Here is a 25843-nt window from a genome sequence, read left to right on the forward strand (position 1 = left end):
ATAGATATCGAACGTGCATTTGTAAATTGATCCTGTGACTGTGGTGGCGGGCATTATAAGCAGTGTTTACAGTGGTCACTACAGCAACGACAAAAGAAGACCGATGACTAAAATACTTGTAATTACAAAGAAAAAGACTTACCTCACTCGCCGTCGATGTAGTCGTCATGAGAAAGTCGATTTGATGTGTATGCTACAGGAAGCATTCATTCCCTTTTTGCCATTACCTTGGTTAGACTTTGCCTATGTCGTGCAAAAATTTGTGTAGAGTGTCACATGCGTCAACTTTTCCTTGCAACCACAAGTTATAGAAATACAGATATTGAAACATCTATGTACATCTACATCTACATGGATACTCTGCAAATCACATGTGAGTGCCTGGCAGAGGGTTCATCGAACCACCTTCACAATTCTCTATTATTCCAATCTCGTATAGCGCGCGGAAAGAATGAACACCTACATCTTTCCGTACGAGCTCTGATTTCCCTGATTTTATCGTCGTGATCGTTCCGTCCTGTGTAGGTCGGTCTCAACAAAATATTTTCGCATTTGGAGGAGAAAGTTGGTGATTGGAATTTCTTGAGAAGATTCCGTCGCAAGGAAAAACGCCTTTTTTTTATAATTTCCAGCCCAAATCCTGTATCATTTCTGTGACACTCTCTCCCATATTTCGCGATAATACAAAACGTGCTGCCTTTCTTTGAACTTTTTCGATATACTCCGTCAGTCCTATCTGGTAAGGATCTCACACTGCGCAGCAGTATTCTAAAAGAGGACGGACAAGCATAGTGTAGGCAGTCTTCATAGTAGGTCTGTTACACTTTCTAAGTGTCCTGCCAATAAAACGCAGTCTTTGGTTAGCCTTCCCTACAACATTTTCTGTGTGTTCTTTCCAATTTAAGTTGTTCATAATTGTAATACCTATGTATTTAGTTGAATTTATGGCTTTTAGATTAGACTAATTTATCGTGTAACCAAAGTTTAACGAGTTTCTTTTAGCACTCATGTGGATGACCTCACACTTTTCGTTATTTAGGGTCAACTGCCACTTTTCGCACCATTCAGATCTTTTTTTCTAAATCGTTTTGCAGTTTGTTTTGATCTTCTGATGACTTTATTAGTCGATAAACGACTGCCCCATCTGCAAACAACCTAATACGGCTGCTCAGATTGTCTCCCAAATCGTGTATATAGATAAGGAGCAGCAAAGGGCCTATAACACTACCTTGGGGAACGCCCGAAATCACTTCTGTTTTACTCGATGACTTTCCGTCAATTACTACGAACTGTTACCTCTCTGACAGGAAATTGCAAATCCAGTCACATAACTGAGACGATATGCCATAAGCGCGCAATTTTACAATGAGCGGCTTTGTGGTACTGTGTCAAAAGCCTTCCAGAAATCCAGGAATACGGAATCGATCTGAAATCCCTTGTCAATAGCACTCAACACTTCACGTGAATAAAGAGCTAGTTGTGTTTCACAGGAACGATGATTTCTAAACCCATGTTGACTGTGAGTCAATAGACCATTTCCTTCTAGGTAATTCATAATGTTCGAACACAATGTATGTTCTAAAATCCTGCTGCATATCGACGTTAACGATATGGGGCTGCAATTTAGTGGATTACTCCTTCTACCTTTCTTGAATATTGGTGTGACCTGTGCAACTTTCCAGTCTTTGGGTACGGATCTTTCGTCGAGCGAACGGTTGTATATGATTGTTAAGTATGGAGCTAATGCATCAGCATACTCCGAAAGGAACCTAATTGGTATACAGTGTGAATCAGAAGACTTACTTTTATTAAGTGATTTGAGTTGCTTCACTACTTCGAGGATATTTACTTCTACGTTACTCATGTTGGCAGCTGTTCTCGATTCGAATTCTGGAATATTTTCTTCGTTTTCTTTTGTGAAGGCATTTCGGAAGGCTGTGTTTAGTAAATCTGCATTGACAGCACTGTCTTCGATAGTACCTCCATTGCTATCGCGCAGAGAAGGGCATTGATTGTTTCTTGCCGCTAACATACTTCACCAGAATCTGTTTGGATTTTCTGCCAGGTTTCGAGACAAAGTTTCGTTGTGGAAACTGTTATAGGCGTCTCGCGTTGAACTCCGCGCTAAGTTTCGAGCTTCTGTAAAGGATCGCCAATCTTGGGGATTTTGCGTCTGTTTAAATTTGGCATGTTTGTTTCGTTGTTTCTGCAACAGTGTTCTAACCCGTTTTGTGTACCAAGGAGGATCAGCTCCGTCGTTTGTTAGTTTATTTGGTATAAACCTCTCAATTCCTGCCGATACTATTTCTTTGAATTTAAGCCACATCTGGTCTACACTTATATTATTAATTTGGAATGAGTGGAGATTGTCTCTCAGGAAGGCGTCAAGTGAATTTTTATCTGCTTTTTTGAATAGGAATATTTTTCGCTTATTTTTCGAGGATTTGGGGATTACAATATTCAATCTCGCTACGACAACCCTGTGTTCACTAATCCCTGTATCGGTTTTGATGCTGGTTGTTAACTGAGGATTATTTGTTCCTAAGAGGTCAAGTGTGCTTTCACAACCGTTTACTATTCGCGTGGGCTCATGAACTAACTGCTCGAAATAATTTTCAGAGAATGCGTTTAGCACAATTTCGGATGATATTTTGTGCGTACCTCCGGAGTTAAACATATGTTTTCGCCAACATATTGAGGGTAAATTAAATTCATCACCAACTATTATCGTATGAGTCGGGTACGTGTTTGAAATCAAACTCAAGTTTTCTTTGAACCTTTCAGCAACTATATCATCTGAAGTGGGAGGTCAATAAAAGGATACAATTATTATTTTATTCTGGTGGACAGCAATGGCCTCTCCCCATACTATCTCACAGGAAGTATCTACTTCAATTTCCTCGACAAGTTAAACTTCTTCTAACAGCAACAAACACGCCACCGCCAACCGTGTTTAGCCTATCTTTTCGAAACACCGTTAGATTCTTCGCAAACATTTCGGCTGAGCTTATATCCGGCTTTAGCCAGCTTCCAGTGCCTATAACGATTTGAGCATCAGTGCTTTCTATTAGCGCTTGGAGCTCTTGTACTTTCCTAACACAGCTACGACACTTTACAACTGCTATACCAATGGTTCCTGTATCTATGTTCTTTCTGTGTCCAGCCTGCACCCTTTGTGACTGAAGCCCATCTTGTGTTTTCCCGAGATCCTCTAACCTAAAAAACCGCCCAGTCCGCGCCACACAGCCCCTGCTACCCGTGTAGACGATTCCTGCGTATAGTGGACACCTGACCTATTTAGCGGAACCCGAAACCCAACCACCCTTTGGCGCAAGTCGAGGAATCTGCAGCCTACACGGTCGCAGAACCGTCTGAGCCTCTGATTCAGACCCTCCACTCAGTTCTGTACCTCCGTACCAGAGGTCCCCAGTTGGTCCTGTCGACTATGCAAATAGTCAGCTCTGCTTTCATCTTGAAAGCAAGACTGGCAGTCTTTACCACTTCTGTTAGCCGCTCAAAACCAGAGAGACTCTCTTCTGATCCAATGCGACACACATCATTGGTACCGACATTAGCAACCACCTGCAGTTGGCTGCACCCTGTGCTCTTCATGGCATCCGGCAGGATCCTTTCCACATCTGGAATGACTCCACCCGGTATGCACACAGAGTGCACATTGGTTTTCTTACCCTCCTTGTCAGCCAAGTCCCTAAGGGGCCCCATAACGCGCCTAACGTTGGAACTCCCAACTAACAATAGTCCCACCCTCTGCAATTGCCCGGATCTTGCAGGCTGAGTGGTTTCCTCTGAAACAGGACAGGTGACAGCATCCAGCTCACTGATAGTTTCAGCCACAGACAGCACCTGGAACCTGTTTATCAGACAAACCGGGGAGGCCTTACGTGCGGCTGCCTGGGAAGTCTTTCGCCGCCTGCTTCACCCTAGGGCGACCTCCCACTCGACCACAGGTTAGGGGTCAGCCTCAGTGCGAGTAGTAACTGGGCTGGCCACCGGTGAGGACTGGTCAGAGGACTCTGATGCGCTGGACGTCCGCTGGATCCCCACAGTTGGCCCACAACAGTGGTGCCCATCCACTGTAGCCTCAAGCTGTGTAACCGAAGCCACCACAGCCTGAAGCCGAGAGCGAAGTGTCACCAACTCGGCTCGCATCCGCATCCACACACAACAATCGCTGTCCCTGTCAATACCAAATACCGTGGAAAACTAAACTATGCTGATAAACGGACTATCGGCATGTGCTGCGCAACTCTAATGTAGACCCTGACGAATACGCACGAACTGGATCTAGTAATACGCAGATATTCAAGAATCTAACTACCAAAGCACTCAGGTGAAACTAAATAATTCGCCCCTGATAAGGAACTTGCAATACATCACAAAATCGGTTTACTTTCTGATGCAAACGAAAACGCGAGAACTGTGGCTATTAGATTTTAAATTTACACGCAGAAACTCAAGAAACTAAACTATTAAAGCAAACAGATGATATAATAAAACTCGCTCCTGGTTAGGAACTCGTAAATGTTACAAAAGCGGTTTACTAATCTGTTGCTGCGTCTGTCGCGGTCGGCTACTACCGCCTGACAAGTAGAGTTGGTCTCTTTCAACAACTTTATTTTGTCCACCGATCGGTACACTGTCGTTCGTCAGTATTACATAAAACACTTCTCTGCAAAATCCAAAATAGTTGCACAGGGTATTGGTGGATAAGTCAGTTTCTGATGCTGTTGCTTATAGGGTGGAGTCCCTAATCCAGCAAAATACATTAATTATGTTGCTCTGGATCGATGATTTTTAATAGTCAAACCAAATATTTTTCCTGATAGTCGTTTGTTTATCACAAATTCCACAAATAAATTGTAAAGGTATTTTACTATCAGAGTTATTCTAATGAACTTTTATAAGCTTCACCCCTTCCTTTCGTCATCCGGTATCAGTCCATATTTCTGACAAAAATTCAAACAATTTTCTACATTACGTAAGCATGGAATTAGATTCTTCCACGTGAGGCAATGGGCCGAAGAAACGTCTACGACCGCAGACATCCCAACTCACTTCCGGCATAAATCGTGTAGGTTTGACTAGCAGCTCACAAATAATTTATCATAATGCCCGCCACTACAGTCGCATTATGCATTTAGAATCGCATGTTCGATATCTATCGTTTGGAGCCCACGGCTTCGACAGGCAAACATTCTTCGTAATTACCCACTTTTGCGTCGCTCAAATGTTTTTAGTATAAACAGAGCACTGGTTACATAATTTTTTCATGCTGAGCAAAACATGTTTCAAGAATTTATTGTCGTTGTCAAGTTCTCTATTTATGTATGTATTTTTTTGTGATGCTACACAAACAATGTGAGTGATAATTTGCATGTGTGTGGTTTTCTACATAACTGAGAAGCAGCAGTACCTGATAACCTCAAAAAGATGACTACAGTAGAGAGACGCAGAACAACAATGCAAACACAACTCAAAATACTTATCTACGTATTCATTACTTTCAATACCATGAAACTTTCAGAGCATGTCAAAGCAGATTTCCTTCGGTAAACATGCAACCTTATGCCCTCACCCCAATGAGCATTTTTAAATGCCAGAGCTTTAAGCACACTACTCTCGCATGGAAAGGAGAACCCATAGAGACTGTAGTATCTACCTTGTAGAGAGGAAGATACAGGAGCTGAAAACCAGGAAGCATTTCCCATATTGTAAGGCCAAAAAGATTATAAAGTCATGCAGCCTCCAATAGTCGCTACTTCCTTCACTATAGCTAAAAGCCTATTCCAAAAGCCAATGCCTACATCAAATGGAAGTTGCTAGTGTCAGTACTACTACCTGCCTTTATCATAGCACTTGTAAAGGTTCTTTTATGTCAGAGCCTATAGCTACTCCCAGAATGTCAGAAAAAGCCTGGCACGTGCAAAGACAGACCAGCACTGCCACTCCTAAAAGGCAAAAAAGGGAAGCTTCAGCAACATACACAAACAGGCAGTAAACTGCCAGACCATGTTGACATCATTTGACCTGACAGCTTCAGAGCCAGTGGAATACGAATTCTGCCTGTGGCAACCATCTCGCCCCAAGACTCAGCCTCCACTTGTTGCAGGCTCCCCAGCCCATTAGAGACACTGGGTTAATGGTTGAAAGTACATGTTTGCCTACTACAGTGGAACATCAATAGGTTCAGGATGTGTGTGGAGGAACCGCAGCTCCTAGCACACAAACAGCCTCTGTGTTTATGTTTACAAGAAACACATTTAAAAAGCTACTTGTGCCCCTGTGATATGGGGCTGTACCCACCACCGCAAGGATGACATGACTGGGGAAAGAGCCAGTGGAGGGGTCTCTACGATTGCCAATAACACACACCACTTCTCTGCTCTCTCCTTGGCTACTGACCTACAAGCAGTTACAGTAGAAGTTCATATGGGTCAGAGGATCACTGTCTGTCACTGTATTTACCTCCACAACATGCAATAGCTTCTGAGGCTCTCATACATCATATAAAAGAACTTCCCCAACCATTTCTCCCACTGGGAGAAGTAATGTATTGTGGGGCTTGAACTCTACTTGTCCTAGGGACCTTTTGGAGACCTTCATGGTGTCTCAGGAGCTGTGGATCCTCAACATAGAAAATTTCACTCATTTCCATGGTGCCACTGGTTTTCGTCACCCATCGAGCTCTCTTTCTACTTTCCAGCTCTAGCAGATCCGCTCAGTGGGAAGCAACTGATGACCTTCATTCCAGTACCAATCTCCTCTCCAGATCCACCTACTGGATGGAGATGTACTTGAAAAGAAGCCATTGAAATGGATGGTCAGTGAAGCTTACTGGATGCCATTCAGCAGCTGGCTGTGTTTGAACACCAAGGTAGCATCCAGGAATGGGGGGACTACATCACATGGGTGATCCACCATGCCGCTGACCTGCCTATCCTGAAGTTGTCAAGTCATCTTCGAAGGCAACCTGTACCTAGGTGGAATGATGGATGCCACACAACTATCTGGGTCAGGCATGTGGCTCTGAGATGATTTAACTGCTGTCCAACAGTAGAAAACCTTACAACCTTTACAGTTGGGAGGGCAAAAGCGTGACACATAATGAAGGAGAGCAAGAAAAGGTCGTGGCATGCATTCAGGCATTTTGCATAATGCCTGGGGACATTGCGCAGGCGAAGACATAGCCTTTGGCTATGACTACTGCTACTGCCAGCGTGGATCCAGCATCGTGCCACTACCGTGTGACCATGGAGATTGCCAAAGTCCAACAATTCTGAGTCTTACAACCGCCCTTACTCCATGTTTGAGCTGGAGATGGTACTGTCTGAGGCTCGTGATACAGTGCCTGGTCGTGACCATCCGTTACAGGATGCTTTGACATTTGAAAGCTGAGTTGAAGGAAATGATCCGTGGCTGTTTTAATGTGATATAGCAGGCAGACCACTTTTCCAACTTGTGTAGAGAGGCAATTCTGATACCTTTCCTCAAAGCAGAAAAGGATCAAATGTGTCCCAGTAGTTACTGGAGTGTTGCACCGGAGCTGTGCAACAAAGACACTGGAGTGAATGGTTAACTGTCATCTGGCCTGGATGTTAAAGACCAGGCGCTCCTTAGATGCTCTGAGTGTGGATTCAGGAGATGTTGATCCACTGTTGACAACCTGACACTGCCAGAGGTGACTGTCCAGCAGGATTTCCTATCCAAACAGCATTGTATAGATACATTCTTTGACATCTGTAAGGTGTACGACACTACTTGGAGACACAAAATTCTAAGACAGATGCAGCAATGGGGCTTTTGCAGCCATCTCTCCATCTTCATTTGATTCTTCTTATCTAAAGACTTCTTTGGGTACTGAAATGGTGAAATGCTGTCAAATAGTTTTGAGCAGGAGAATGGTGTTCCCCAGGGCAGTGTTTTAAGTGTTGCCCTCTTGGCCATAACCATGAACAGTATAACCTCTCTAGTAAGGAGTCCTGTACAACACTCATTATTTGTGGACAATTTTGCAGTTTTGTGTTCCTCCTCCAAACCACAATAATGACTCATCAGTTGCAACTTACAGTGCAGAGGTTGGCAGAGTGGGCTTCTAAGCTGGGTTTTCAGTTTTCTGCAGAATAGTGCGAGTGTTCATTTTAATCATTCTTGTTGTATTTCTAATTTACCTGACTTATATGTGAGGGAAACCATTCTACATCTTAAAGACTGTGTGAGGTTTCTGGGCTTCATTTTTTATTCCAGAATGTTGAGGTTACCACACTGGAGGTGCTGAAAGCCAGGACGCTGTAGGCAGTGAACATCTTAATGTGTGTTAGCCATAGGTCTTGGGGAGTGGACAGGGCATGTCTGCTCCAGTTTTATAGTGCTTTAACACAATTGTGGCTAGACTTTCTTACCTGAAGATTATTGTTGCTATCCACCATGAATGGATCAGGTTCACCATGGTTGCTTACAGGACTTGCCCCACACTGGGTTTCCATGCTGACACTGGGGATCCACCACTCACTATCTGGTGGTAACTCCTCCTGGTGCGTCTGGCATGTAAGTTCCTTGCTGCTCCCAGTTCATCAGCAAATCATACTGTTTGCTTGTGTGTGTATGTACTGCCTTTTTTCCAACTGTCCATGAGCAACAAGGCCGTTTGTGATCCACATGAAGCATGTGCTGGAGTCACTTGGTGTGGACCAAGTACAACTGGAAACCATGGCTTTAACTAACTGCTAGCTTGGTTACTGCAGAGGCCCAGAGTAATTTTAGATTTACTGCAGTATGGAGAGGCTATAATTCTGCATTTCTTTTTAATACATTATTTTATGACATTTTAACTAAGCATTACAACTATGTTGTGTATTTACAGACAGATTTAAACACTGGGACTCCATTGTTTGCTCTCTTGTTTACTCTGATTGTGTCCTCAAGATCTGACTGCCTCAAGACTTTACTGTCTTTGATGAAGAATTATACACAATCTTACTGGCAGTGGAGCAGATGAGATGTATTGTGAATGCTAAATTCCTCATCTGCTCCAATTCCCTGAATGTGCTTCACTCTCTAATGATGGTATCCAGCAGATAATATAGTCAGCAACATCCAGGACCTACAAAGACTGGGGTAGGAGATGTCTTTCCACTGGGTGCCAGGGCACATGGGTTTTAATGGGAATGAAATGACAGATTTAGCAGCCAAGGAGGCATGCTGTGAGCCTCAGATACTTCAGTGTGCCATCTACCTACATAGTATCACCTTTTGATGCTGAGGTAGAGTTATGCATCAATGGGAAGAAGGGCTGGAAACAACAGGCAAGCTGCATCTAGTAAAGTCCACAACACAGCTATGGCATACCTCCTTCCAACCACGCAGACAGGATTAAGTCCTTCTTACTCATCTTTGAATGGGACACAGCCCTATGATACTTAGGGTGGTGTTCCAGTGAGAGGACCCTTCTCATAGCACAGTGGTTAGCACTCGGGACTCACGTTGGGGAGGACGATGGTTCAAACCCATGTCTGGCAATGCCAGTTTGGGTTTTCCATGATTTCCCTAAACTGCTTCAGGCAAATGCCAGGGTGGTTGCTTTGAAAGGGCACAACCACTTTTCTTCTCCATCATTTGTAATTTGAGCTTGTGCTCCATCTCTAATGACTTCATTGTCAACAGGATGTTCGATACTAATTTCCTCCTCTAGCTGAGGGCTCCACCCATGTGTGTTGCTTGTGGCATGTACATCACAATACACCATATTTTAGTAGACTGTATTTTGTAGTCAAACAAAAGGCAGCAGCTCACTTGCCAACTGATTTGCCCTTTATTTTAAATGGCAATGACAGGAATGTGATACTTTTAAAGTTTTGTACAATGTGTGACTTGTTCTCTAAAATTTTAGGACAACAGTTTTAAGGTGTTGTTAGGGTGGCTGGCTCCTACGTATTTCTTGTACATGATCAGTCAGTCACATATTCTTGTGAATCTATTTTAGTTTTCCTGTTGTCTTCCTTGTGTTTTAATGACAGTTTTAGAGCATGTGCCATTTTTAAAGCTCTCTTGCATAGTGTGAGTGAGTGTGGTTGTGCGGGTGATCATGGGTTAGACTGAGAGAGAGTGTGATTTTTTTAATATACATTTACTAATCTCCATATGGGTGCTGCTAATCTCATCAGTTAGCACCCCTAACCCATAAACACAGACAATCTTTTCACAATCTGTACCCAGAATCTCCTCCCCCAATCCTCCTGCCAACATGGTGCTATATCTTCAATTTGTGCCCAAGTAAGTGTGCTGGTGGCACCTCTGCTGTTCCTCTGCCTGCCCCCAAAGTCAATTTGTTGTGGGATATCTCCTTCCTTAAAGGATCACAGCTCATATGCTGGCAAAAAGACACTTATTTAACTGGTTGCCAACTTATATAAAGAAAATCCATGGAATTCTTTTTAAGTACAAGTTAAAACAGTTATTAATTAGGAGATGTATATACTCAATGATTTCTGAACTCCATTTTCTATGTTACTACTTTACTAGATCAAGTATATTTGCAGTAGTAAATTTACTTAATGATATCCAAACCATAATATTTTATGTGCTATTGTTTCACATATGTTCCATCATATTTATAGTATGACTTTATTAATGTGATGTTAATTAAATAAATATGATGACCAAGGCTGTAAAGTTATTTTGGACTAATAAGAATTATTATTATTTATGTCAATTTAAGAAACTGTTACTTTATGGTACTAATCATAAGGCTGCAATGGAATCCAAGAGATAAAAATTTTAATATTAACTGCTTACATCATGAATTATTTTTACAGAAAAATACGCACAGTTCTCGTGAATGTATACTGAAGATGTCACACCTTTACATTTTAAGTCAGGTGGTGTACTCAGCTGAGGAAAACCTTTGCAGGTTGGTGGAATAAATCTTAAATACAACATGTTTGCCAAACATTAGATTTTCTTATGCTTTCTTCACATTCTGGCAATTAAACTCTGAAATACTTTATGAACATATGAGTAATCTTACCATTCTTCCTATGTAATGTAACAGGGATATAAACTTGTCTATAAGAATACAGATTCTTGTGAATCTTTTTCATTCATGTGTTTCACATGTATGACATTTTTAAACCGGGAACATGGGAGTTGAGATGGGGAAGTCTCAATATAGCGGCATATCGTGTGTGTGTGTGCGTGTGTGTGTGTGTGTGTGTGTGTGTGTGTGTGTGTGTGTGTGTGTAAAAACACATTATGCATACAGACCATAAAAATCTATCTAAAATTTCTTCATTTGCTGGAATGAAATAAACCACTTGTTGCCAGTTAGTGCACAAAATAGATTTGCACTATCAGATGCAAGGTTTTGTACTTTTAAGGTCAAAGAGGGAGATGGAGAGAAAGGAGCTCCCTGGCAAATATCAGAAAGTACATGTAGGTCCTTAGGTTAAAAGGGACACAGCAACAATGTCAAAACTGTAACAATTTGCCATATATTTGTCTTCTTTTCTCTTTCTCCATAACCGCAAAAATAGTGTGGTTTGCGAATCCTCTGTAAACAAACTCTTGTTTCTAATGAATAGGTATTTGTATGTCATCTGTAAATTGGCAGATTTTGGCATGGGCCCTTTCTGTACAGAGAAGATGAATTCTAGTAAGCTATAAACTCATGGGAGGGCCCAGCTGGACAGCGAGTGGCTGTAGGTGGGAGGCAGGTAGCACTCAAACACCATAACAATGATGTCTGGGAAAAGCCTTTGGAAACTAGTATTCTGGAGGCAGGAGATGGCTTCTATTCTGAGCTCAGCATACTCTGGTGAATGATGGAGCAGATTTGTATTGAGTGAATATATAAGTATACGTGGCAGATAAAATAAATAATAGGGAAATATACCAACACAAAGAGGGTAAAAGGACAGAATTGCTGATAGTAACGCCTTTACTTTGGAACAATTACTTTAGAAATTACACTATATGAAGTGCTCTGGCTCTATTAAAAGTTATATCTTTATTAATATTAATCAGATTGTGACAAACCAGAAGTCAGTGATTAGCTTCTGTTAAGATCAATCTGTTTAGCTGCACAGCACTTACATGCAATACCTGACACAGGTACCATAGTGTGAGGTGGTAGAATAATAGAATTAATTATCTTATTGTCACTTAGGGGTAAGGTACAGATTGACACTTGGCAACATGCCGTTCTAAGACCACAATAACAATATAAATCAAAATCAGAAGATGCAGCTGATTCATATTTAAGTGGATAAGCTGTTGATTAATTATGATACAGTTAAATATGCAAATTAGGAGAAAATGATGGTGAATAACTCACATCCGAATACAAGATGAGAAATAGAAGACAATTTCCTTTCAGAACAACACTGAACACTTAGGAATATTTTGTCTTGTATGCACATTTAATTTGTTTTATAAATTATGCAATTTCAGAACAAATAGTTAATAGCATGTAACTTGGTTACCAATCATTCTGGAGTCATCCACTTAGTATTAATTGTTTTGTTGCATTAGCATGCATGTGTAGACTATATTAATGAATGATTAACAATTTAAATAACTTATGCTGTACTTGTGAGATGCAAAAAAATGGAAATGAGCGTATGGCGTCAGTGACCGGGAGTTCCCAGGCGGGAAGTTTGAGTGCCAAGTGCAGGTCTTATTGAGTGTGACACCACATTGGGCAACCTGCGCATTGACATTGGGGATGAAATGATGATGAGGACAGCACAACACCCAGTCCCTAAGGGGAGAAAATCTCCCTCCCCAGCCAGGAATCGAACCCGGGGCCTCGAGCATGGCAATCCAATGCGTTGACCATTCAGCTAATGGGGCGGATGTTGATATGTGATGTTGATATGTGATGTCGGGTCTAGGGAGAGTCTATGGGAGGACAGGAAGCCATGAGTGTAGGTAGTTGTGGTCAGTGGGGGCAGTTAGCATGAGAGCAGGGTGGTGACCAGTTGTGTGGTAAGAAGGGTCAGCAGTTTGTTGTGGCAGTTGTGTTTTGTATGGTAGCTACCACATGATGAACAGTGACCTGAGGGGCAAATTGCCCACTTTACTGAACCGTATAGAAGTATGGAGATATTTAATGTCAGTGACATTGTGAATTATGTTTAGATTTGCAGTTGGTTTGACCAGTGAATTTGGGTGACAGAATTCTAGCAGGATTATTAGCTGTTCATTGAATAATCTGTGTTGGGTGGATATGTGAATTTGTTTTGTTTTACAAAGGAATAATTCATGCCAGTTTTGTGGTGCATCTGCTCTGATAAGATTCAAGATCTGTTGTCTCAAAGGAATGTGTAATTAGGCTGAACTTCAATTAGACACAATAAACTTTTATTGAAATATAGAAGATCTCATGTGACACCTAAATCATTTTATGGACTAATCCACATCTAATGAAATTTCACAGACTTTCAGCGAGACACTGCAGACCTACACTTTAAGGGAACACATAATTAAAGCAGTGTGCAATACCCCTAAGAGCCATAGTATTCAGTATGTTTAACTGCTATGCTGGAAATATAAGTTTAGCAATTTTGCAGCTGAAGCCAGTGTGTCAGCTTGTACTTCATAATATTCTTATTTTCATTTTTTTGTCATTTGCTATTGTGTATTAATTTGAGAAAACATTGATTCAAATAACAAAAGTCATAGTACTTTATGCTGTAAATAATTCTTGGGGAGATAATAGACTCTTTTTCAAAATCACAGATTTTCTAAAGAAAATGAAGCATTACTACCTTTATGAATTATTGTTGTCAGTAGAAGTGTTTGAATACCTAATGAGTATGAAATAAGTGCCCTGAAACTGACCACAGTAGTATTGTTAATCCAAACTGTTTCACCAATAGTTTGAATAAATTAATAGTGGGTTAATGTAAATTGTGTTTATGATTAAATGTGAATCAAAACAAATTATATACATCTTTTTTCACTGCATATTTTTTTACACAGCTCAAAACAAAGAAAATACTGACATTTATTCCTCTTTCTCTTTGTGTGCCATCCCAACTCGCTGTTCATCTGGATCAAATTTCATACTGTATGAGAGACTGTGATAACTTGGCACATAGTGTTAAATCTTGTTGCTTGTAGTTAAGCATTTGTTAAAATGTGCAGGCATTTAAGCTAACTTATTTTTGTTAAAAATTAAATAGGAACTATTTATTCATCATATTGGAACCATTCAAGATACACATCCATATTTTCATCACAGATTCTGCGCATGAGTTCATTATTATGATGTTTGTTGATCCCCTGGCAGCACCATATCCTGATAACAGCTAGTTCATTGTCCAAGTCAAGAAGATAATGGAGACTTTGGTTTGTAAGCCCATGACAGTGGTCCAGAGTTACATGTGAAATATTCTTCATTGGATTGATCTGGAAAAAAAAAGCAGCATAATATCCAGTTATTGCTATTGTTAGTTTTTAACTATTCAATGAACTTTCACAGAACCTGTTCTCACATCTAAATGGTAAACAATGTTCACTGGGAAAAATGTCACTTCAAGTTAAAGGGTGTAAAGATGTTAGAAATTTAGTGCAGTGTCTCAGAAATAGGTCACCACAGTTGTATACTGGAGAATATTGTTTATATTACTACTGCAGAATTTTTGTTTGTACTAGGACTTGCCTTGAACAGTCTTTGTGAACAGTTGGAAATTTCACCTTCCCAAAAAGTAGTATTGTCCTTCAGGAATTAAAAAATTACACTACATATAAAGAGCAAGTAATTGGCAGAAAGACAGGAGGAAATCAAGCTGTTACATAATAAATTTTAGTAGATAGAATCCTCATTTCTAAAATGACTGGATCACACATTACCTACAGGTGTTTCATTATATAATGTGTGAGTTATTTGCTGGACAAGGGAGCATTTTGGTATTTCTGTAGGGTGATTCCATGATGACGTTACAAACTTTCAAGGATGATGGAGAAGGGTAAATGATTCAGTTTGAGTTAAAGGACCCTAGTCCAGAAATGATTGAGTTGAACGTCATAAGTGGAAATTTTTCTAATACCTTTACCTCTGACAGTCAAATACATGTGCCAGTGCTGCTGTTGTTAAGACTGGGGTAGGCATCTTTCAGAGGTGGTAGCATAGACCAAAATTAGAAAAAAGTCTAGTAAATATCAGCTCTAAAATGCACACCTTAAGAGCTACTGTGAAAAACATCTCATCTACTGAGCAAGTGCCAATACCTCTTAAAGTATGCATTTTAGAGCCCATATTTACTGAACTTTTTTCTTTGTTTTGATCCACTCTGTTTCCTTCAAAACTATAGAAATCAAATAGTCTGTAGTAGAAGTGATGTTTCACAATATTGAAGATCAACAAGTGCTCATGACTTTTGATGGTGGTAAGTTCCTATAGGACCAAACTGCTAAGGTTATCGGTCTAGCTTTTGAGGTATGCATTTTACAGTGCATGGTTACTAGACTTCTTTTTCCTTGTTTAGGTCCATCTACCACCTCTGAAAGTTGCCTATCCTACAATCTTAGAAATAACAGTACCGGCAAAAGTATTCCACTGACAGAGATATTAGAATGGTTGTTGCTTATAACTTTTGACTTGGTTTTTCTGGACCAGGGTCCCTTACCTCAAGTAGGTACATCTACCCTTCTTCATCATCTGTAAAAGTTTGTGACATTATCACTGACTCACCCTGTATATGTACACTGATGGAAAAAAATTGCAGAGCCAAGAAGGAGTTGTGCAACATAAACGAAAGTTGGAAGATGTGTTTCTACATCTGAAAGATAATGTTCATTCAAATTTTACACGAGTTGCAGAAGAGTGGCCCTAGTAGCACCACTATGAGGATGCAAATCAGGTTTGCTTTAAACACATGCTATAATGGTCACGAGCACTAGTTACCTTTGACATTGGACATAATGGGTTGTTGATAGTCAAGAACGCTTTTAAGGCAACAAAGATGCCATTATCAACACCACACTGACTTTGAATGAGGACATGTAATAGGACTATGAGAAGCTGGATGTACCTTCTGCGATACTCCAGGAAGACTTGTCAACAATGTAGCCACTGTACATGATTGCTGGCAGCAATGGTCATGAGAATGTATGACCATAAGAAAACTGGGCTCCAGATGGCCACATAACACTACTGCAAGGGAAGACCATCAGCCTATGACTGTGGCACATTGTACTGTATCTGCAGCAGCAATTTGAGAAGCAGTTGGCACCACAGTGACACATCAAACTGTTACAAATTTGTTACTTCAGGGACAGCTCTGAGCCAGACACCTTTGAGCATGCAGCCCGTTGAGCCCAACCACAGCCATTTGCGTACTTCAGTGGTGTCAAGCGAGAGCTCACTGGAGGGCAAGGTGGAGGTCTGTTGTGTTTTCTGATGAAAGCTGGTTATACCTCAGTGCCAGTGATGGCCATGTGTTGGTTAGGAGGGGGTCAGTTGAGGGCCTGCAACCATCCTGTATACATTCTAGACACACTGGACCTACACCTGGAGTTATGGTCTGGGATACGAATTTGTATGACACCAGAAGCACTCTTATGGTCATCCCACACACTGTCACTGCATATTTTTGCATCAGTCTGGTGATTTTGACCTGTTTTGCTGCCATTCATGAACAGCATGTCAGGGAGTGTTTTCCAACAGGATAAAGTGCATCCACATACCACTCTAGTAACCCAAAATGCTCTATAGTGTGTTGATATGTTGCCTTGGCCTGCTTGATCACCAGATCTATCTCCAATTGAGCACATTGGGACATCATTGGCTGACAATTCCAGCATCATCCACAACCAGCATTAACTGTCACTGTATTGACTGAGCAAGTGCAACAAGCATGGAACTCCATCCCACAAACTGATATCTGACAACTGTACAATGCAATGCATGCATGTTTACACACTTGCATTCATCATACTGGCAGTTACACTGGTTATTAATGTACCAGCATTTCACATTTGCAATGGCTTATCTCACCCTTACATTAACCTATGATCTTACAATGTTAATCACTTAAAAATGTTACCTAGACAAATGTATGCCTGAAATTTAATTACTCTACATTAACTATTTTTTGGTGTTGCAATTTTTTTCCATCAATGTATTTATTTATGAAGTAAATGTACTTCAAAGCAGTTAAATGTTTACTATATTTCTACCATTCTTAATAGAACAGATGTTACATTTACATCATGTGCATATATGTGTATGAAAGTACACATTCTGTCTTCAAATGTAATTTTCTGTTGCTTTGAAAATTTACCAGAATGCTTTTTATACAATATTTAGATTTTTGGTTGGAATTCACTATTGATCATAAAATTTTTATTACTGGTCCATTATTTGCATGAAACATTATATGTAGGTAATAACATTAGTACAAAAATGGAAATGACAAAAATTCAAAACGCAATATAAACATGACATGGAAAATCATTGCCTACTATTGATGAAGTTAATGAAATCATATCCTAAACTAGAAAGTACTGTGTTCATGCCACATAATATGTTTCCAGATAAAACATTGGGGTTTAATTCTTAGTTACATGGTCTAATATCTACACACATCAAAAAAAGTTTTGCATCACCTCGGTTCTGAGAGTTCTGGAACCAGTACAGAAAATTGGAATAGAGATCAACATAAACATCATTTACCACCATACAGCGAGACCTTCAGAGGTGGTAGTCCAGATTGCTATACATACTGGTACCTCTAATACCCAGTAGAGTGTCCTCTTGCACTGATGCATGCCTGTATTTGTCGTGGCATACTATCCACAAGTTCATCAAGGCACTGTTGATCCAGATTGTCCCACCCCTCAATGGCAATTCGGCATAGACCCCTCAGAGTGGTTGGTGGGTCATGTCATCCATAAACAGCCCTTTTCAATCTATCCTAGGCGTGTTTGATAGGGTTCCTGTCTGGAGAACATGCTGGCCACTCTAGTCGAGCGATGACGTTATCCTGAAGGAAGTCATTCACAAGATGTGCATGATGGGGGCACAAATTGTCATTCATGAAGATGAATGCCTCGCCAATATGCCTGCTGATATGGTTGTACTACCAGCTGGAGGATGGCATTCATGTATTGTACAACCATTACGTCGAATTCCATGACCACCAGTTGCTGGGGGAGGCTAATGCAAAGTTATGCTTGTCCATTGTAGGCAAATCTTGACTGTTTAGGACTAAGCAGTCAGAAGTAGCTTGGCTAAATTTTCAGTTTATTTTGCTTCATACTTGGAGGTTCTTGTGTATTGTTATGATTTGCTTTTTGTTTCATCCAGCATCTTAGTCCCACATTTTTACTCAATTACATTCTGTAGTCCTCGTTTTCTTTTAATATGTATTCTTGATTCTCTTTTATTATTCACCGTCTTTCTGGTCTCCTCTCAAAGCCTGTTTCATAAATACTTTGTATATTTCTAGTCATTTCCAACCCAATATTAGTTACAGTTTAATTTCTCACATTTAAGTAAGACAATGGAGTCATATTCAGGAGCGTAGTGGTTAAAATGCCCATGTGGCCATCCAGCATTAGGTTTTCTGTGATTTCCCTAAATCCCTTTAATTGAATGCTGGGATGGTTCCTCTGAAATTGCATGGACTATTTCCTTTGCCATTCTTGATTAGTATGAGGTTTTGCTCAATCCCTAATATCTTGATGTTGATGGTACCTTAAACCATTATCTTCCTTTCTTTGTTCTTTCTAAATTGATTGTTCCAATATTTTAGTTGCAGTGGGGCCACAGCATACACAGATTTTCTGAATGACGATAGTGTGCCACAATGGTTGCCATTGTGTGGGTCAAAATACCCCTTTATTTTGTATTCTTCACTGCTGAACATTAACAGTTGTGTACCAGTTTTCAACTTTATAGTACTATCAATTTATCAAACAGACATACTTGACTTTCAGTCAAAACTTATATTCTTCATACACTATTAAAATGCAGTGGAGTGTCCAGGCTTTTTTTAAAAAATAGCATGACACCATGCTTTTCCTGAACAGCTGTGATGTAATACACCACCTAGTAGTAGTTACACATGCAGCTTTCTCTGTGACTGTGAACAGCAGACTTTTGTGGTGTACCCAAATCCAAATGTCCATTGCTTGCAGTTTCCTTTGCAATGGCTTCTCAGGAACTGTCTGAGTGGACCTGAATTCACTGACAGCAGCAATTTCTGTCATATTTGAAACTAGACTGTAATTCAGAAGGTGTGACACTCATCTCCAGTCCCTGTCAGTTAGGCTCTTTCTACGACCACTGTGTTTACACCGTCTTAAACAGCTGTGAGTGGTAAGCCATTCCTTGATGACATGTTGTACTATCTGTGATCTGATACACCAACAAATCGGGCAACTTCATTCATGGTATAGTCGTGGGCATGTCCAAACACTGTAGCTCATTGCTGCGGTCCTGTCACATCTTCATGTTGACCAATCACACTGCACTGATTCCATACAACTGACTGGCACATATGCACCACTTCACTGCTATGACTTGGGTCACCAGTGGAGGGTCACATTACTGCCTCATACCAGTTGTACACTATGTACATGGCACCAAAGTGACTAGTGGGCTGCCTGAAGGAGCAATTTATATTTTGTCCTGTAAACTTACGTAGCTAGCTGAAGATACATTTAGTACTCCATCTTCATAACCTCTTTCACTCATTGACTCATAGTGTTCTGTAGACAGTATCATAAAGGAGAATCTTCAAGGACATACAAAAATTTATCACAGGGTGGAAAAGAAATGGAGGAACTTATGATAAGTTGAATCTTTGAGTTGGTTGAGGAAGAATGCTTAGTTGGTATAATTGGTAGCACATTGCTTGCTGAAAAGGGATTTATATTCAAATCCTTATCCAGTAAACCATTTTAAACTGTCACATAGATTAATAGTTGTCTAAATTTGTTACAACAGTGGTCTATTTACAATCACCACTGCTAGTTGTCATACAGCTAATAGGAATCTTCAGTCCTTGAACTTAGATAATCAGTTATTTGTAGAAGCAGTGGCTAATCAATTGTGTTTGGTTTTCTTCTGAATTTGCAAGTATTCACAGTTATTCGCTTTCTGTATAATGGAAACTTGATTATGACCATTACAATGTAATACAGAAGCCAGTGTCAACCATACATAAGAAGACAAAATGCATATAAAAATTACTTTTTGTATTGTAGCTGTATAAATTACAGTTGCACTGCAACAGATTTTCACTCTTTGCAAATAGCTTCATGAGGGAATACTGGGAAGGAAATGTAACAATATCAATATCTTGGAAAAGGTCTCTGGAAGATGTGCTGTTGTCTACTTTGAGAGTAGAAATGGGTCCAGTATGAAACCATGTGAGTCTTCATGTTTTACATTCCCCTGTGCTGAGTTTAGTTTTATTCATGTTACACATTTTGTCAATGTACCCACCTGCTTTCTGTCATGAAGGTAAGACTCAGTCCACATGGCTGATGCTATTAATATCACAAATTTAATTTTCCACATAGAATTTTATGGTCTACACAAGCAAATGCCTTCATAATAACATAGAGTATTACAACAGGCAATTTTCTTATTAACTTCCTTCTTATTTCATTCTGGCAGAATGTCAAATGTAAGAGCATATGTGGGTATCTCCACAGAGAGTCACTGATGCACAGTTATAACAATAATATGAGTGGGAATTGAAGAGTTTCTAGCCTAAAAAATAAAGAATGACAGAAATTTCATAACAACAATTTATTTTTCAATATAATCAGTGTTAAATCATCATCCTTTGAGGTCTTATTTAGGTTTGGGAAAAGAAAAAAGTCTGATGGAGCCAAATCTGGAGAATATGATGGATGACATAACAATTCAAACCTGCAGTCCTGCAGAGTTTCCAGTGTTGTCAGAGCTTTGTGTGCTGTTGCATTGTCTTGATGCAAAAGAATTCTGCGCCTTTTTTTTCTTTATCTCTTCTCTCAAACAGTGCAGGAGGGTGCAATTGAATGATGCGTTGAGAGTTACACCCTTTTGCAAGTAATCCATGATAATTACCCCTTCTACATCCCAGAAGACCGACACAATCATCTTACTGGCTAATTTTTCACCCAGAATTTTTTGGGGTAGTGGATGGTGAATGTTTACATTGAAGCGGCTGTTGTTTTGTCTCAGGATCAAGGTGGTGAACCCATGTTCACAGTCACATACCTTGCAAGAAAGCCGTCTTCATCTGCTTCAGATTGATGGATGATTTCTTCACAACACTGCACATGCTCCCATCTCTGATCTGCATTCAAGTCTTTTGGGACCCACTGAGATAAAACTTTCCGCATTCCCAAAATATGCACAACAATGTCATGAGCATGCCCACAGCAGATTCCAAATGTGGTTTCAATGTGCTGCAATGTTGTTTGATGATCCTGCAAAATTGTATTGTGAATTGCAGTCACTGTTTCATCAGTGGCAATGGTCACAGGTCCCACTTCTTGGTGCATATTTCACACTCGTTATTCCATGTTTGAAGTCGGACACCCAGTTTTTCACTGTAGCATAAGACAAAGAACTGTCTTTAAGTGTATTTCACATTTTCTCTGTTGGCATTATTCCCTTCAGATGAAGATATTCAATCATAGCACAGTTCTTGATTCCCTTGATATTCACAATTTTGCTTACACTACAGTATACAACGCATCCTACCAGCAAAACTAATGAAGCTGGAGCCACGAAATTTGCCTTGCATACCCACAAAGGGTCACCATAATAGTGGGTGGTGGTGGTTGTGTGAGACATTACGGTAACTATCTTGGGCTAGAAACTTTTCGACTGCTGCACGTATGTCTGAATTTCCTGTGACAGTTCTTTTTCTTCTTTCTTTTAGAACCTTCAAAGTGATTGACATAGCAGCAGATTTTAAAAGAGGAATATATACTCCTTTATTGACTATTGATGCAGCCCAACCTTGTCCTCTTTTGATAACACAATCTCTTAATTTTTAGATACTTGTTAAAATATTGATTGCCTAGGATCTTTCTGTAAAGCATTGTTCCAATTCTTCGATATATACATTTGTAGGCCTGTCTTTCTGTGATACTGAATGTTACTTTCGATTAATGGATGTTTTTCTTTCTGACTTGCCAATTTTCCTTGTATTTACAGATTCTGTATCTTGAAATAAAATACCATGCTGATGAAATGGTTATATGGTAAAAATTCTTGGAATGAGTATAAGATCATCATTTACCCAAGAAATCATATAATTTTTTGTGATTGATTAACTTTCATATCAATGTTAAGAAATGGCCATCTTGAACTGGTTATTATTGTCTTTCCAACTAAAAATACCTAGAGTGAGCTACTTTGCAGCATTAAACTGCCAAAGAAAGGATTGAGAAGCACAAACCACACATGCAGGAACTACAGTTAGTATTGTTAATCCATTAAATATTATACCATCAGTAGCATAATATTTCTTGGTTTATATAAATACAAGAAATTCTTTACCTGTAAAATCTCATTCAGCAATTTGTCAGTAAGGTTCTCACATCCTTTGAACAGTATGTTACGTAATGAAGGGCTGAAGAGCAAGAGTTGCCTAAACAGGTTGGGTCCCAAGTCAGCCTGTGGGTCTGACCAGAGCTCAAGAGCCTGCAGCTGATTGAAACATTCAGGACTGGGAGTTCCAATGTCCTCGTATTCTGCGACATTTGAGAGGGCCAGATTTAAGAGTTGTGGGCATGCTCGTCCAATTGCTGAAACCGTCAGAACATAACATTAATGTAAAAAGTGGCTGGTAGATATAGTGCTCTGCAGACTTTATATGTTGAAATATGCCCTTTTGAAATACACCACTAATTTAGGAAATTATGTCATTTATTAATGTCAAACTAGCACAGGATGGCAGCCAGTTTTCAGCAGCACATATTTTGCAGTTTATAATGAGAAATTTATATCACCCACTCTATAGCTCCATAAACTACCAGGAGGTAGAGAGTCCCAGTAGTCCACCAATTAGGTGGGCAACATTATGCATAAAAAATGAGTGAGGCCTACTATTTGCTGTATAACTAAATAAAGTTTTAAAAGATACCAAATCCAACTGAGAAACCACCACATAGGGGAAAGTAAGGTAACTGTAAGTAACTGACCTACTGAAGTTGTAATGAAGTAATTATGGTAGAACTACCGTATGATACATAATCACACGCGCTACAGCTGGAGTACAGTGTCTTCTTTCGATCTGTGAACTGATTTACTCAACCAATTCTAGGGGGATCTACAGTTTAACATGGACTCTGAACAGTGGTGCAAATTGGCATTTTTTGCATATACATGCTATTACCAACTGTGAATAAAGTTACCAGTGGGGAAAAAAGAGGCCTTGAAGTGACACCCTGAACAAGACTGAACTTGCAGTCTGTATTTGACCTGCTTCAAGGGATCCAATGATTTTCCTCTACAAAACATGGTCCAAATGATAACATCATACTTTTAGGTTTAAAATTGCTACTAGAGTCTTTTGTGTGTAAGTAACACAATAAGGCTTCTGGGAAAATGTTGACAGTTGTTTACACTAATTACTCTCTTGTCACTTTCCGTTTTCCTCTTTTGCTTGTTATGCTTTTTTTGTGCACTAGTACATATTGAGCTTCTCTTTCAATACAATTCATTGTGTGGGACTATCGGTTAAGAATCAGAATTTTGTTACCTCATTATGTACACATAGAGATCATTGATTTAATGTACTGGAGACTTATCAATAAAAGTGAAAAATGATCTGAGGCACATTCATAGTGTCAAGGAACCTAAATTAATTGTAAGTTAGTTAGTTACATGTTCCATTGATCAATAGCATGGAAAACCGTTATGGTGTGGAACGTGTCCAATGCACAAGAAATGCGCACAGGAAACAAGGTTTTTTTTGTTTTGTTTTTGTGTGTGTGTTTGTGTTTTTTTACATTATAGTGTTATACCTAAATATTTCTATTATCTATCCCATTCCCTTAAATGGCACAAAATGCATATATTATATCTCCAGATTTATTTACTCATATTCAAGAATTCATCTATGGTATAGAAGGAGTTGTCACGGAGGTATGATTTCAATTTGTTCTTGAAACTATTACTGCTGTCTGTCAGGCATTTTATTTCATCTGATAATTTATCAAAAAGTTTTATAGCAGCATATTTTACCCCTTTCTGTGCCAAAGATAGGTTAAGTAAAGGATAGTGTAGGTCTTTCTTTTTTCTGGTATTGTAATCATGAATGTTGCTGTTGATTTTAAATTGGCCCATGTTGTTGAGAAAAAATTTCATTACTGAGCAAATGTACTGTGAAGCAGTTGAAAGAATTCCTAACCTTTTAAGCAGATGCTTACAAGACGCGTGACTATGAACCCCACACGTTATTCTAACTACACTACTGACCATTAAAATTGCTACACCAAGAAGAAATGCAGGTGATAAACGGGTATTCATTGGACAAATATATTATACTAGAATTGACATGTGATTACATTTTCATGCAATTTTGGTGCATAGATCCCGAGAAATCAGTACCCAGAACAACCACCTCTGGCCGTAATAACGGGCTTGATACGCCTGGGCATTGAGTGAAACAGAGCTTGGATGGTGTGTAAAGGTACAGCTGCCCATGCAGCTTCAACACTATACCGCAGTTCATCAAGAGTAGTGACTGGCGTATTGTGACGAGCCAGTTGCTCGGACACCATTGACCAGATGTTTTCAATTGGTGAGAGATCTGGAGATTGTGTTGGCCAGGGCAGCAGTCGAACATTTTCTGTATTCAGAAAGGCCCATACAGGACCTGTAACATGCAGTCATGCATTATGCTGCTGAAATGTAGGGTTTCGCAGGGATCGAATGAAGGTTAGAACCACGGGTCATAACACATCTGAAATGTAACGTCCACTGTTCAGAGCAAGCCCATTTGCAGAAAACCAATTAATAACTTTTGCAAAGACCTTATATGTATCATTTTCTATCGGACTTTCTTTTACTGGATTAATCAGCTTGTATCATCAGTAAACAGTGTCAGTTCAGCATCTTGTTTCACATACTAGGCACGGCCTTTATCTCAACAGGAAGGGGAAGGGTAAATTGGCTGGGGAAATAGCAGGAAAGTTAAAAGGGGGAGGCACTGTCATGAGTGGTAAAATACCAGTGGTTATAGGGTTCAGAAAAGACCCTTTTTTTAGGGTAGGGAGGACGGAAAGAAAGCAAATTTTAAGAGAGGTTAGAACTGAGAAAAACCTTCTGTTTGAGAAAGAAATCAAAAAACATTATTCCAGCTTATTACATCAGCATAAACAGCTATTGTTAAGAATTTTCAACAGTCAGCAGATATTTTAACTCTACCCTATTTTAACTCAGTCAATGTGAAATGTCAGCTATCTTTATTGCACCAAAATATTCGAGGACTGAGAAATAAAATTAATGAATTAACTATCTGCATAGATGAATTAGAGTCTTCAAACCCAGCTGACATAATCTGCCTCTCTGAACATCATGTGACCACTGGTGACTTTTAAGTGTTACAGGGTTTAGGTTAGCATCTCACTTTTGTGAATCAGAAATGGAGAAAGGAGGAGTTGCCATATTCATCAGGAACTGTCATAAATTTAAGAACATAGACATTCATAAATTTTGCCTAGAACAGCATATGGAAGCATGTGCAACAGAATTAGAATTTGAGAAAAAATCCTTCATAATATTAAGTGTATATCGAGCACCTGCAGGTAACTTTAATCTGTTTGTAAACCACCTTGAAGCTGTACTGGCCCATTTAACAACCAAAAA

The 25843-nt window shown here is 39.7% G+C and overlaps 1 protein-coding gene across 2 annotated transcripts in view; it reads right to left on the reverse strand.

Annotated features, from left to right (window-relative positions):
* Positions 1-13360: 13360 nt before the first annotated feature.
* The window catches only part of LOC124555088 (EIN3-binding F-box protein 1-like), a 577244-nt gene continuing 564761 nt past the window's right edge, over positions 13361-25843 (reverse strand). For both annotated transcript variants that reach the window (XM_047128883.1, XM_047128882.1), the window contains exons 6-7: positions 22529-22776; positions 13361-14427 (exon numbers count right to left, since the gene is read on the reverse strand). In XM_047128883.1, the coding sequence (XP_046984839.1) occupies positions 14209-14427; positions 22529-22776 (467 nt within the window). In that variant the 3' untranslated portion in view covers positions 13361-14208. The remainder of the gene's footprint in view (positions 14428-22528; positions 22777-25843) is intronic.

Source organism: Schistocerca americana, chromosome X, assembly GCF_021461395.2.
Source record: "Schistocerca americana isolate TAMUIC-IGC-003095 chromosome X, iqSchAmer2.1, whole genome shotgun sequence".
Lineage (NCBI taxonomy): Eukaryota > Metazoa > Arthropoda > Insecta > Orthoptera > Acrididae > Schistocerca > Schistocerca americana.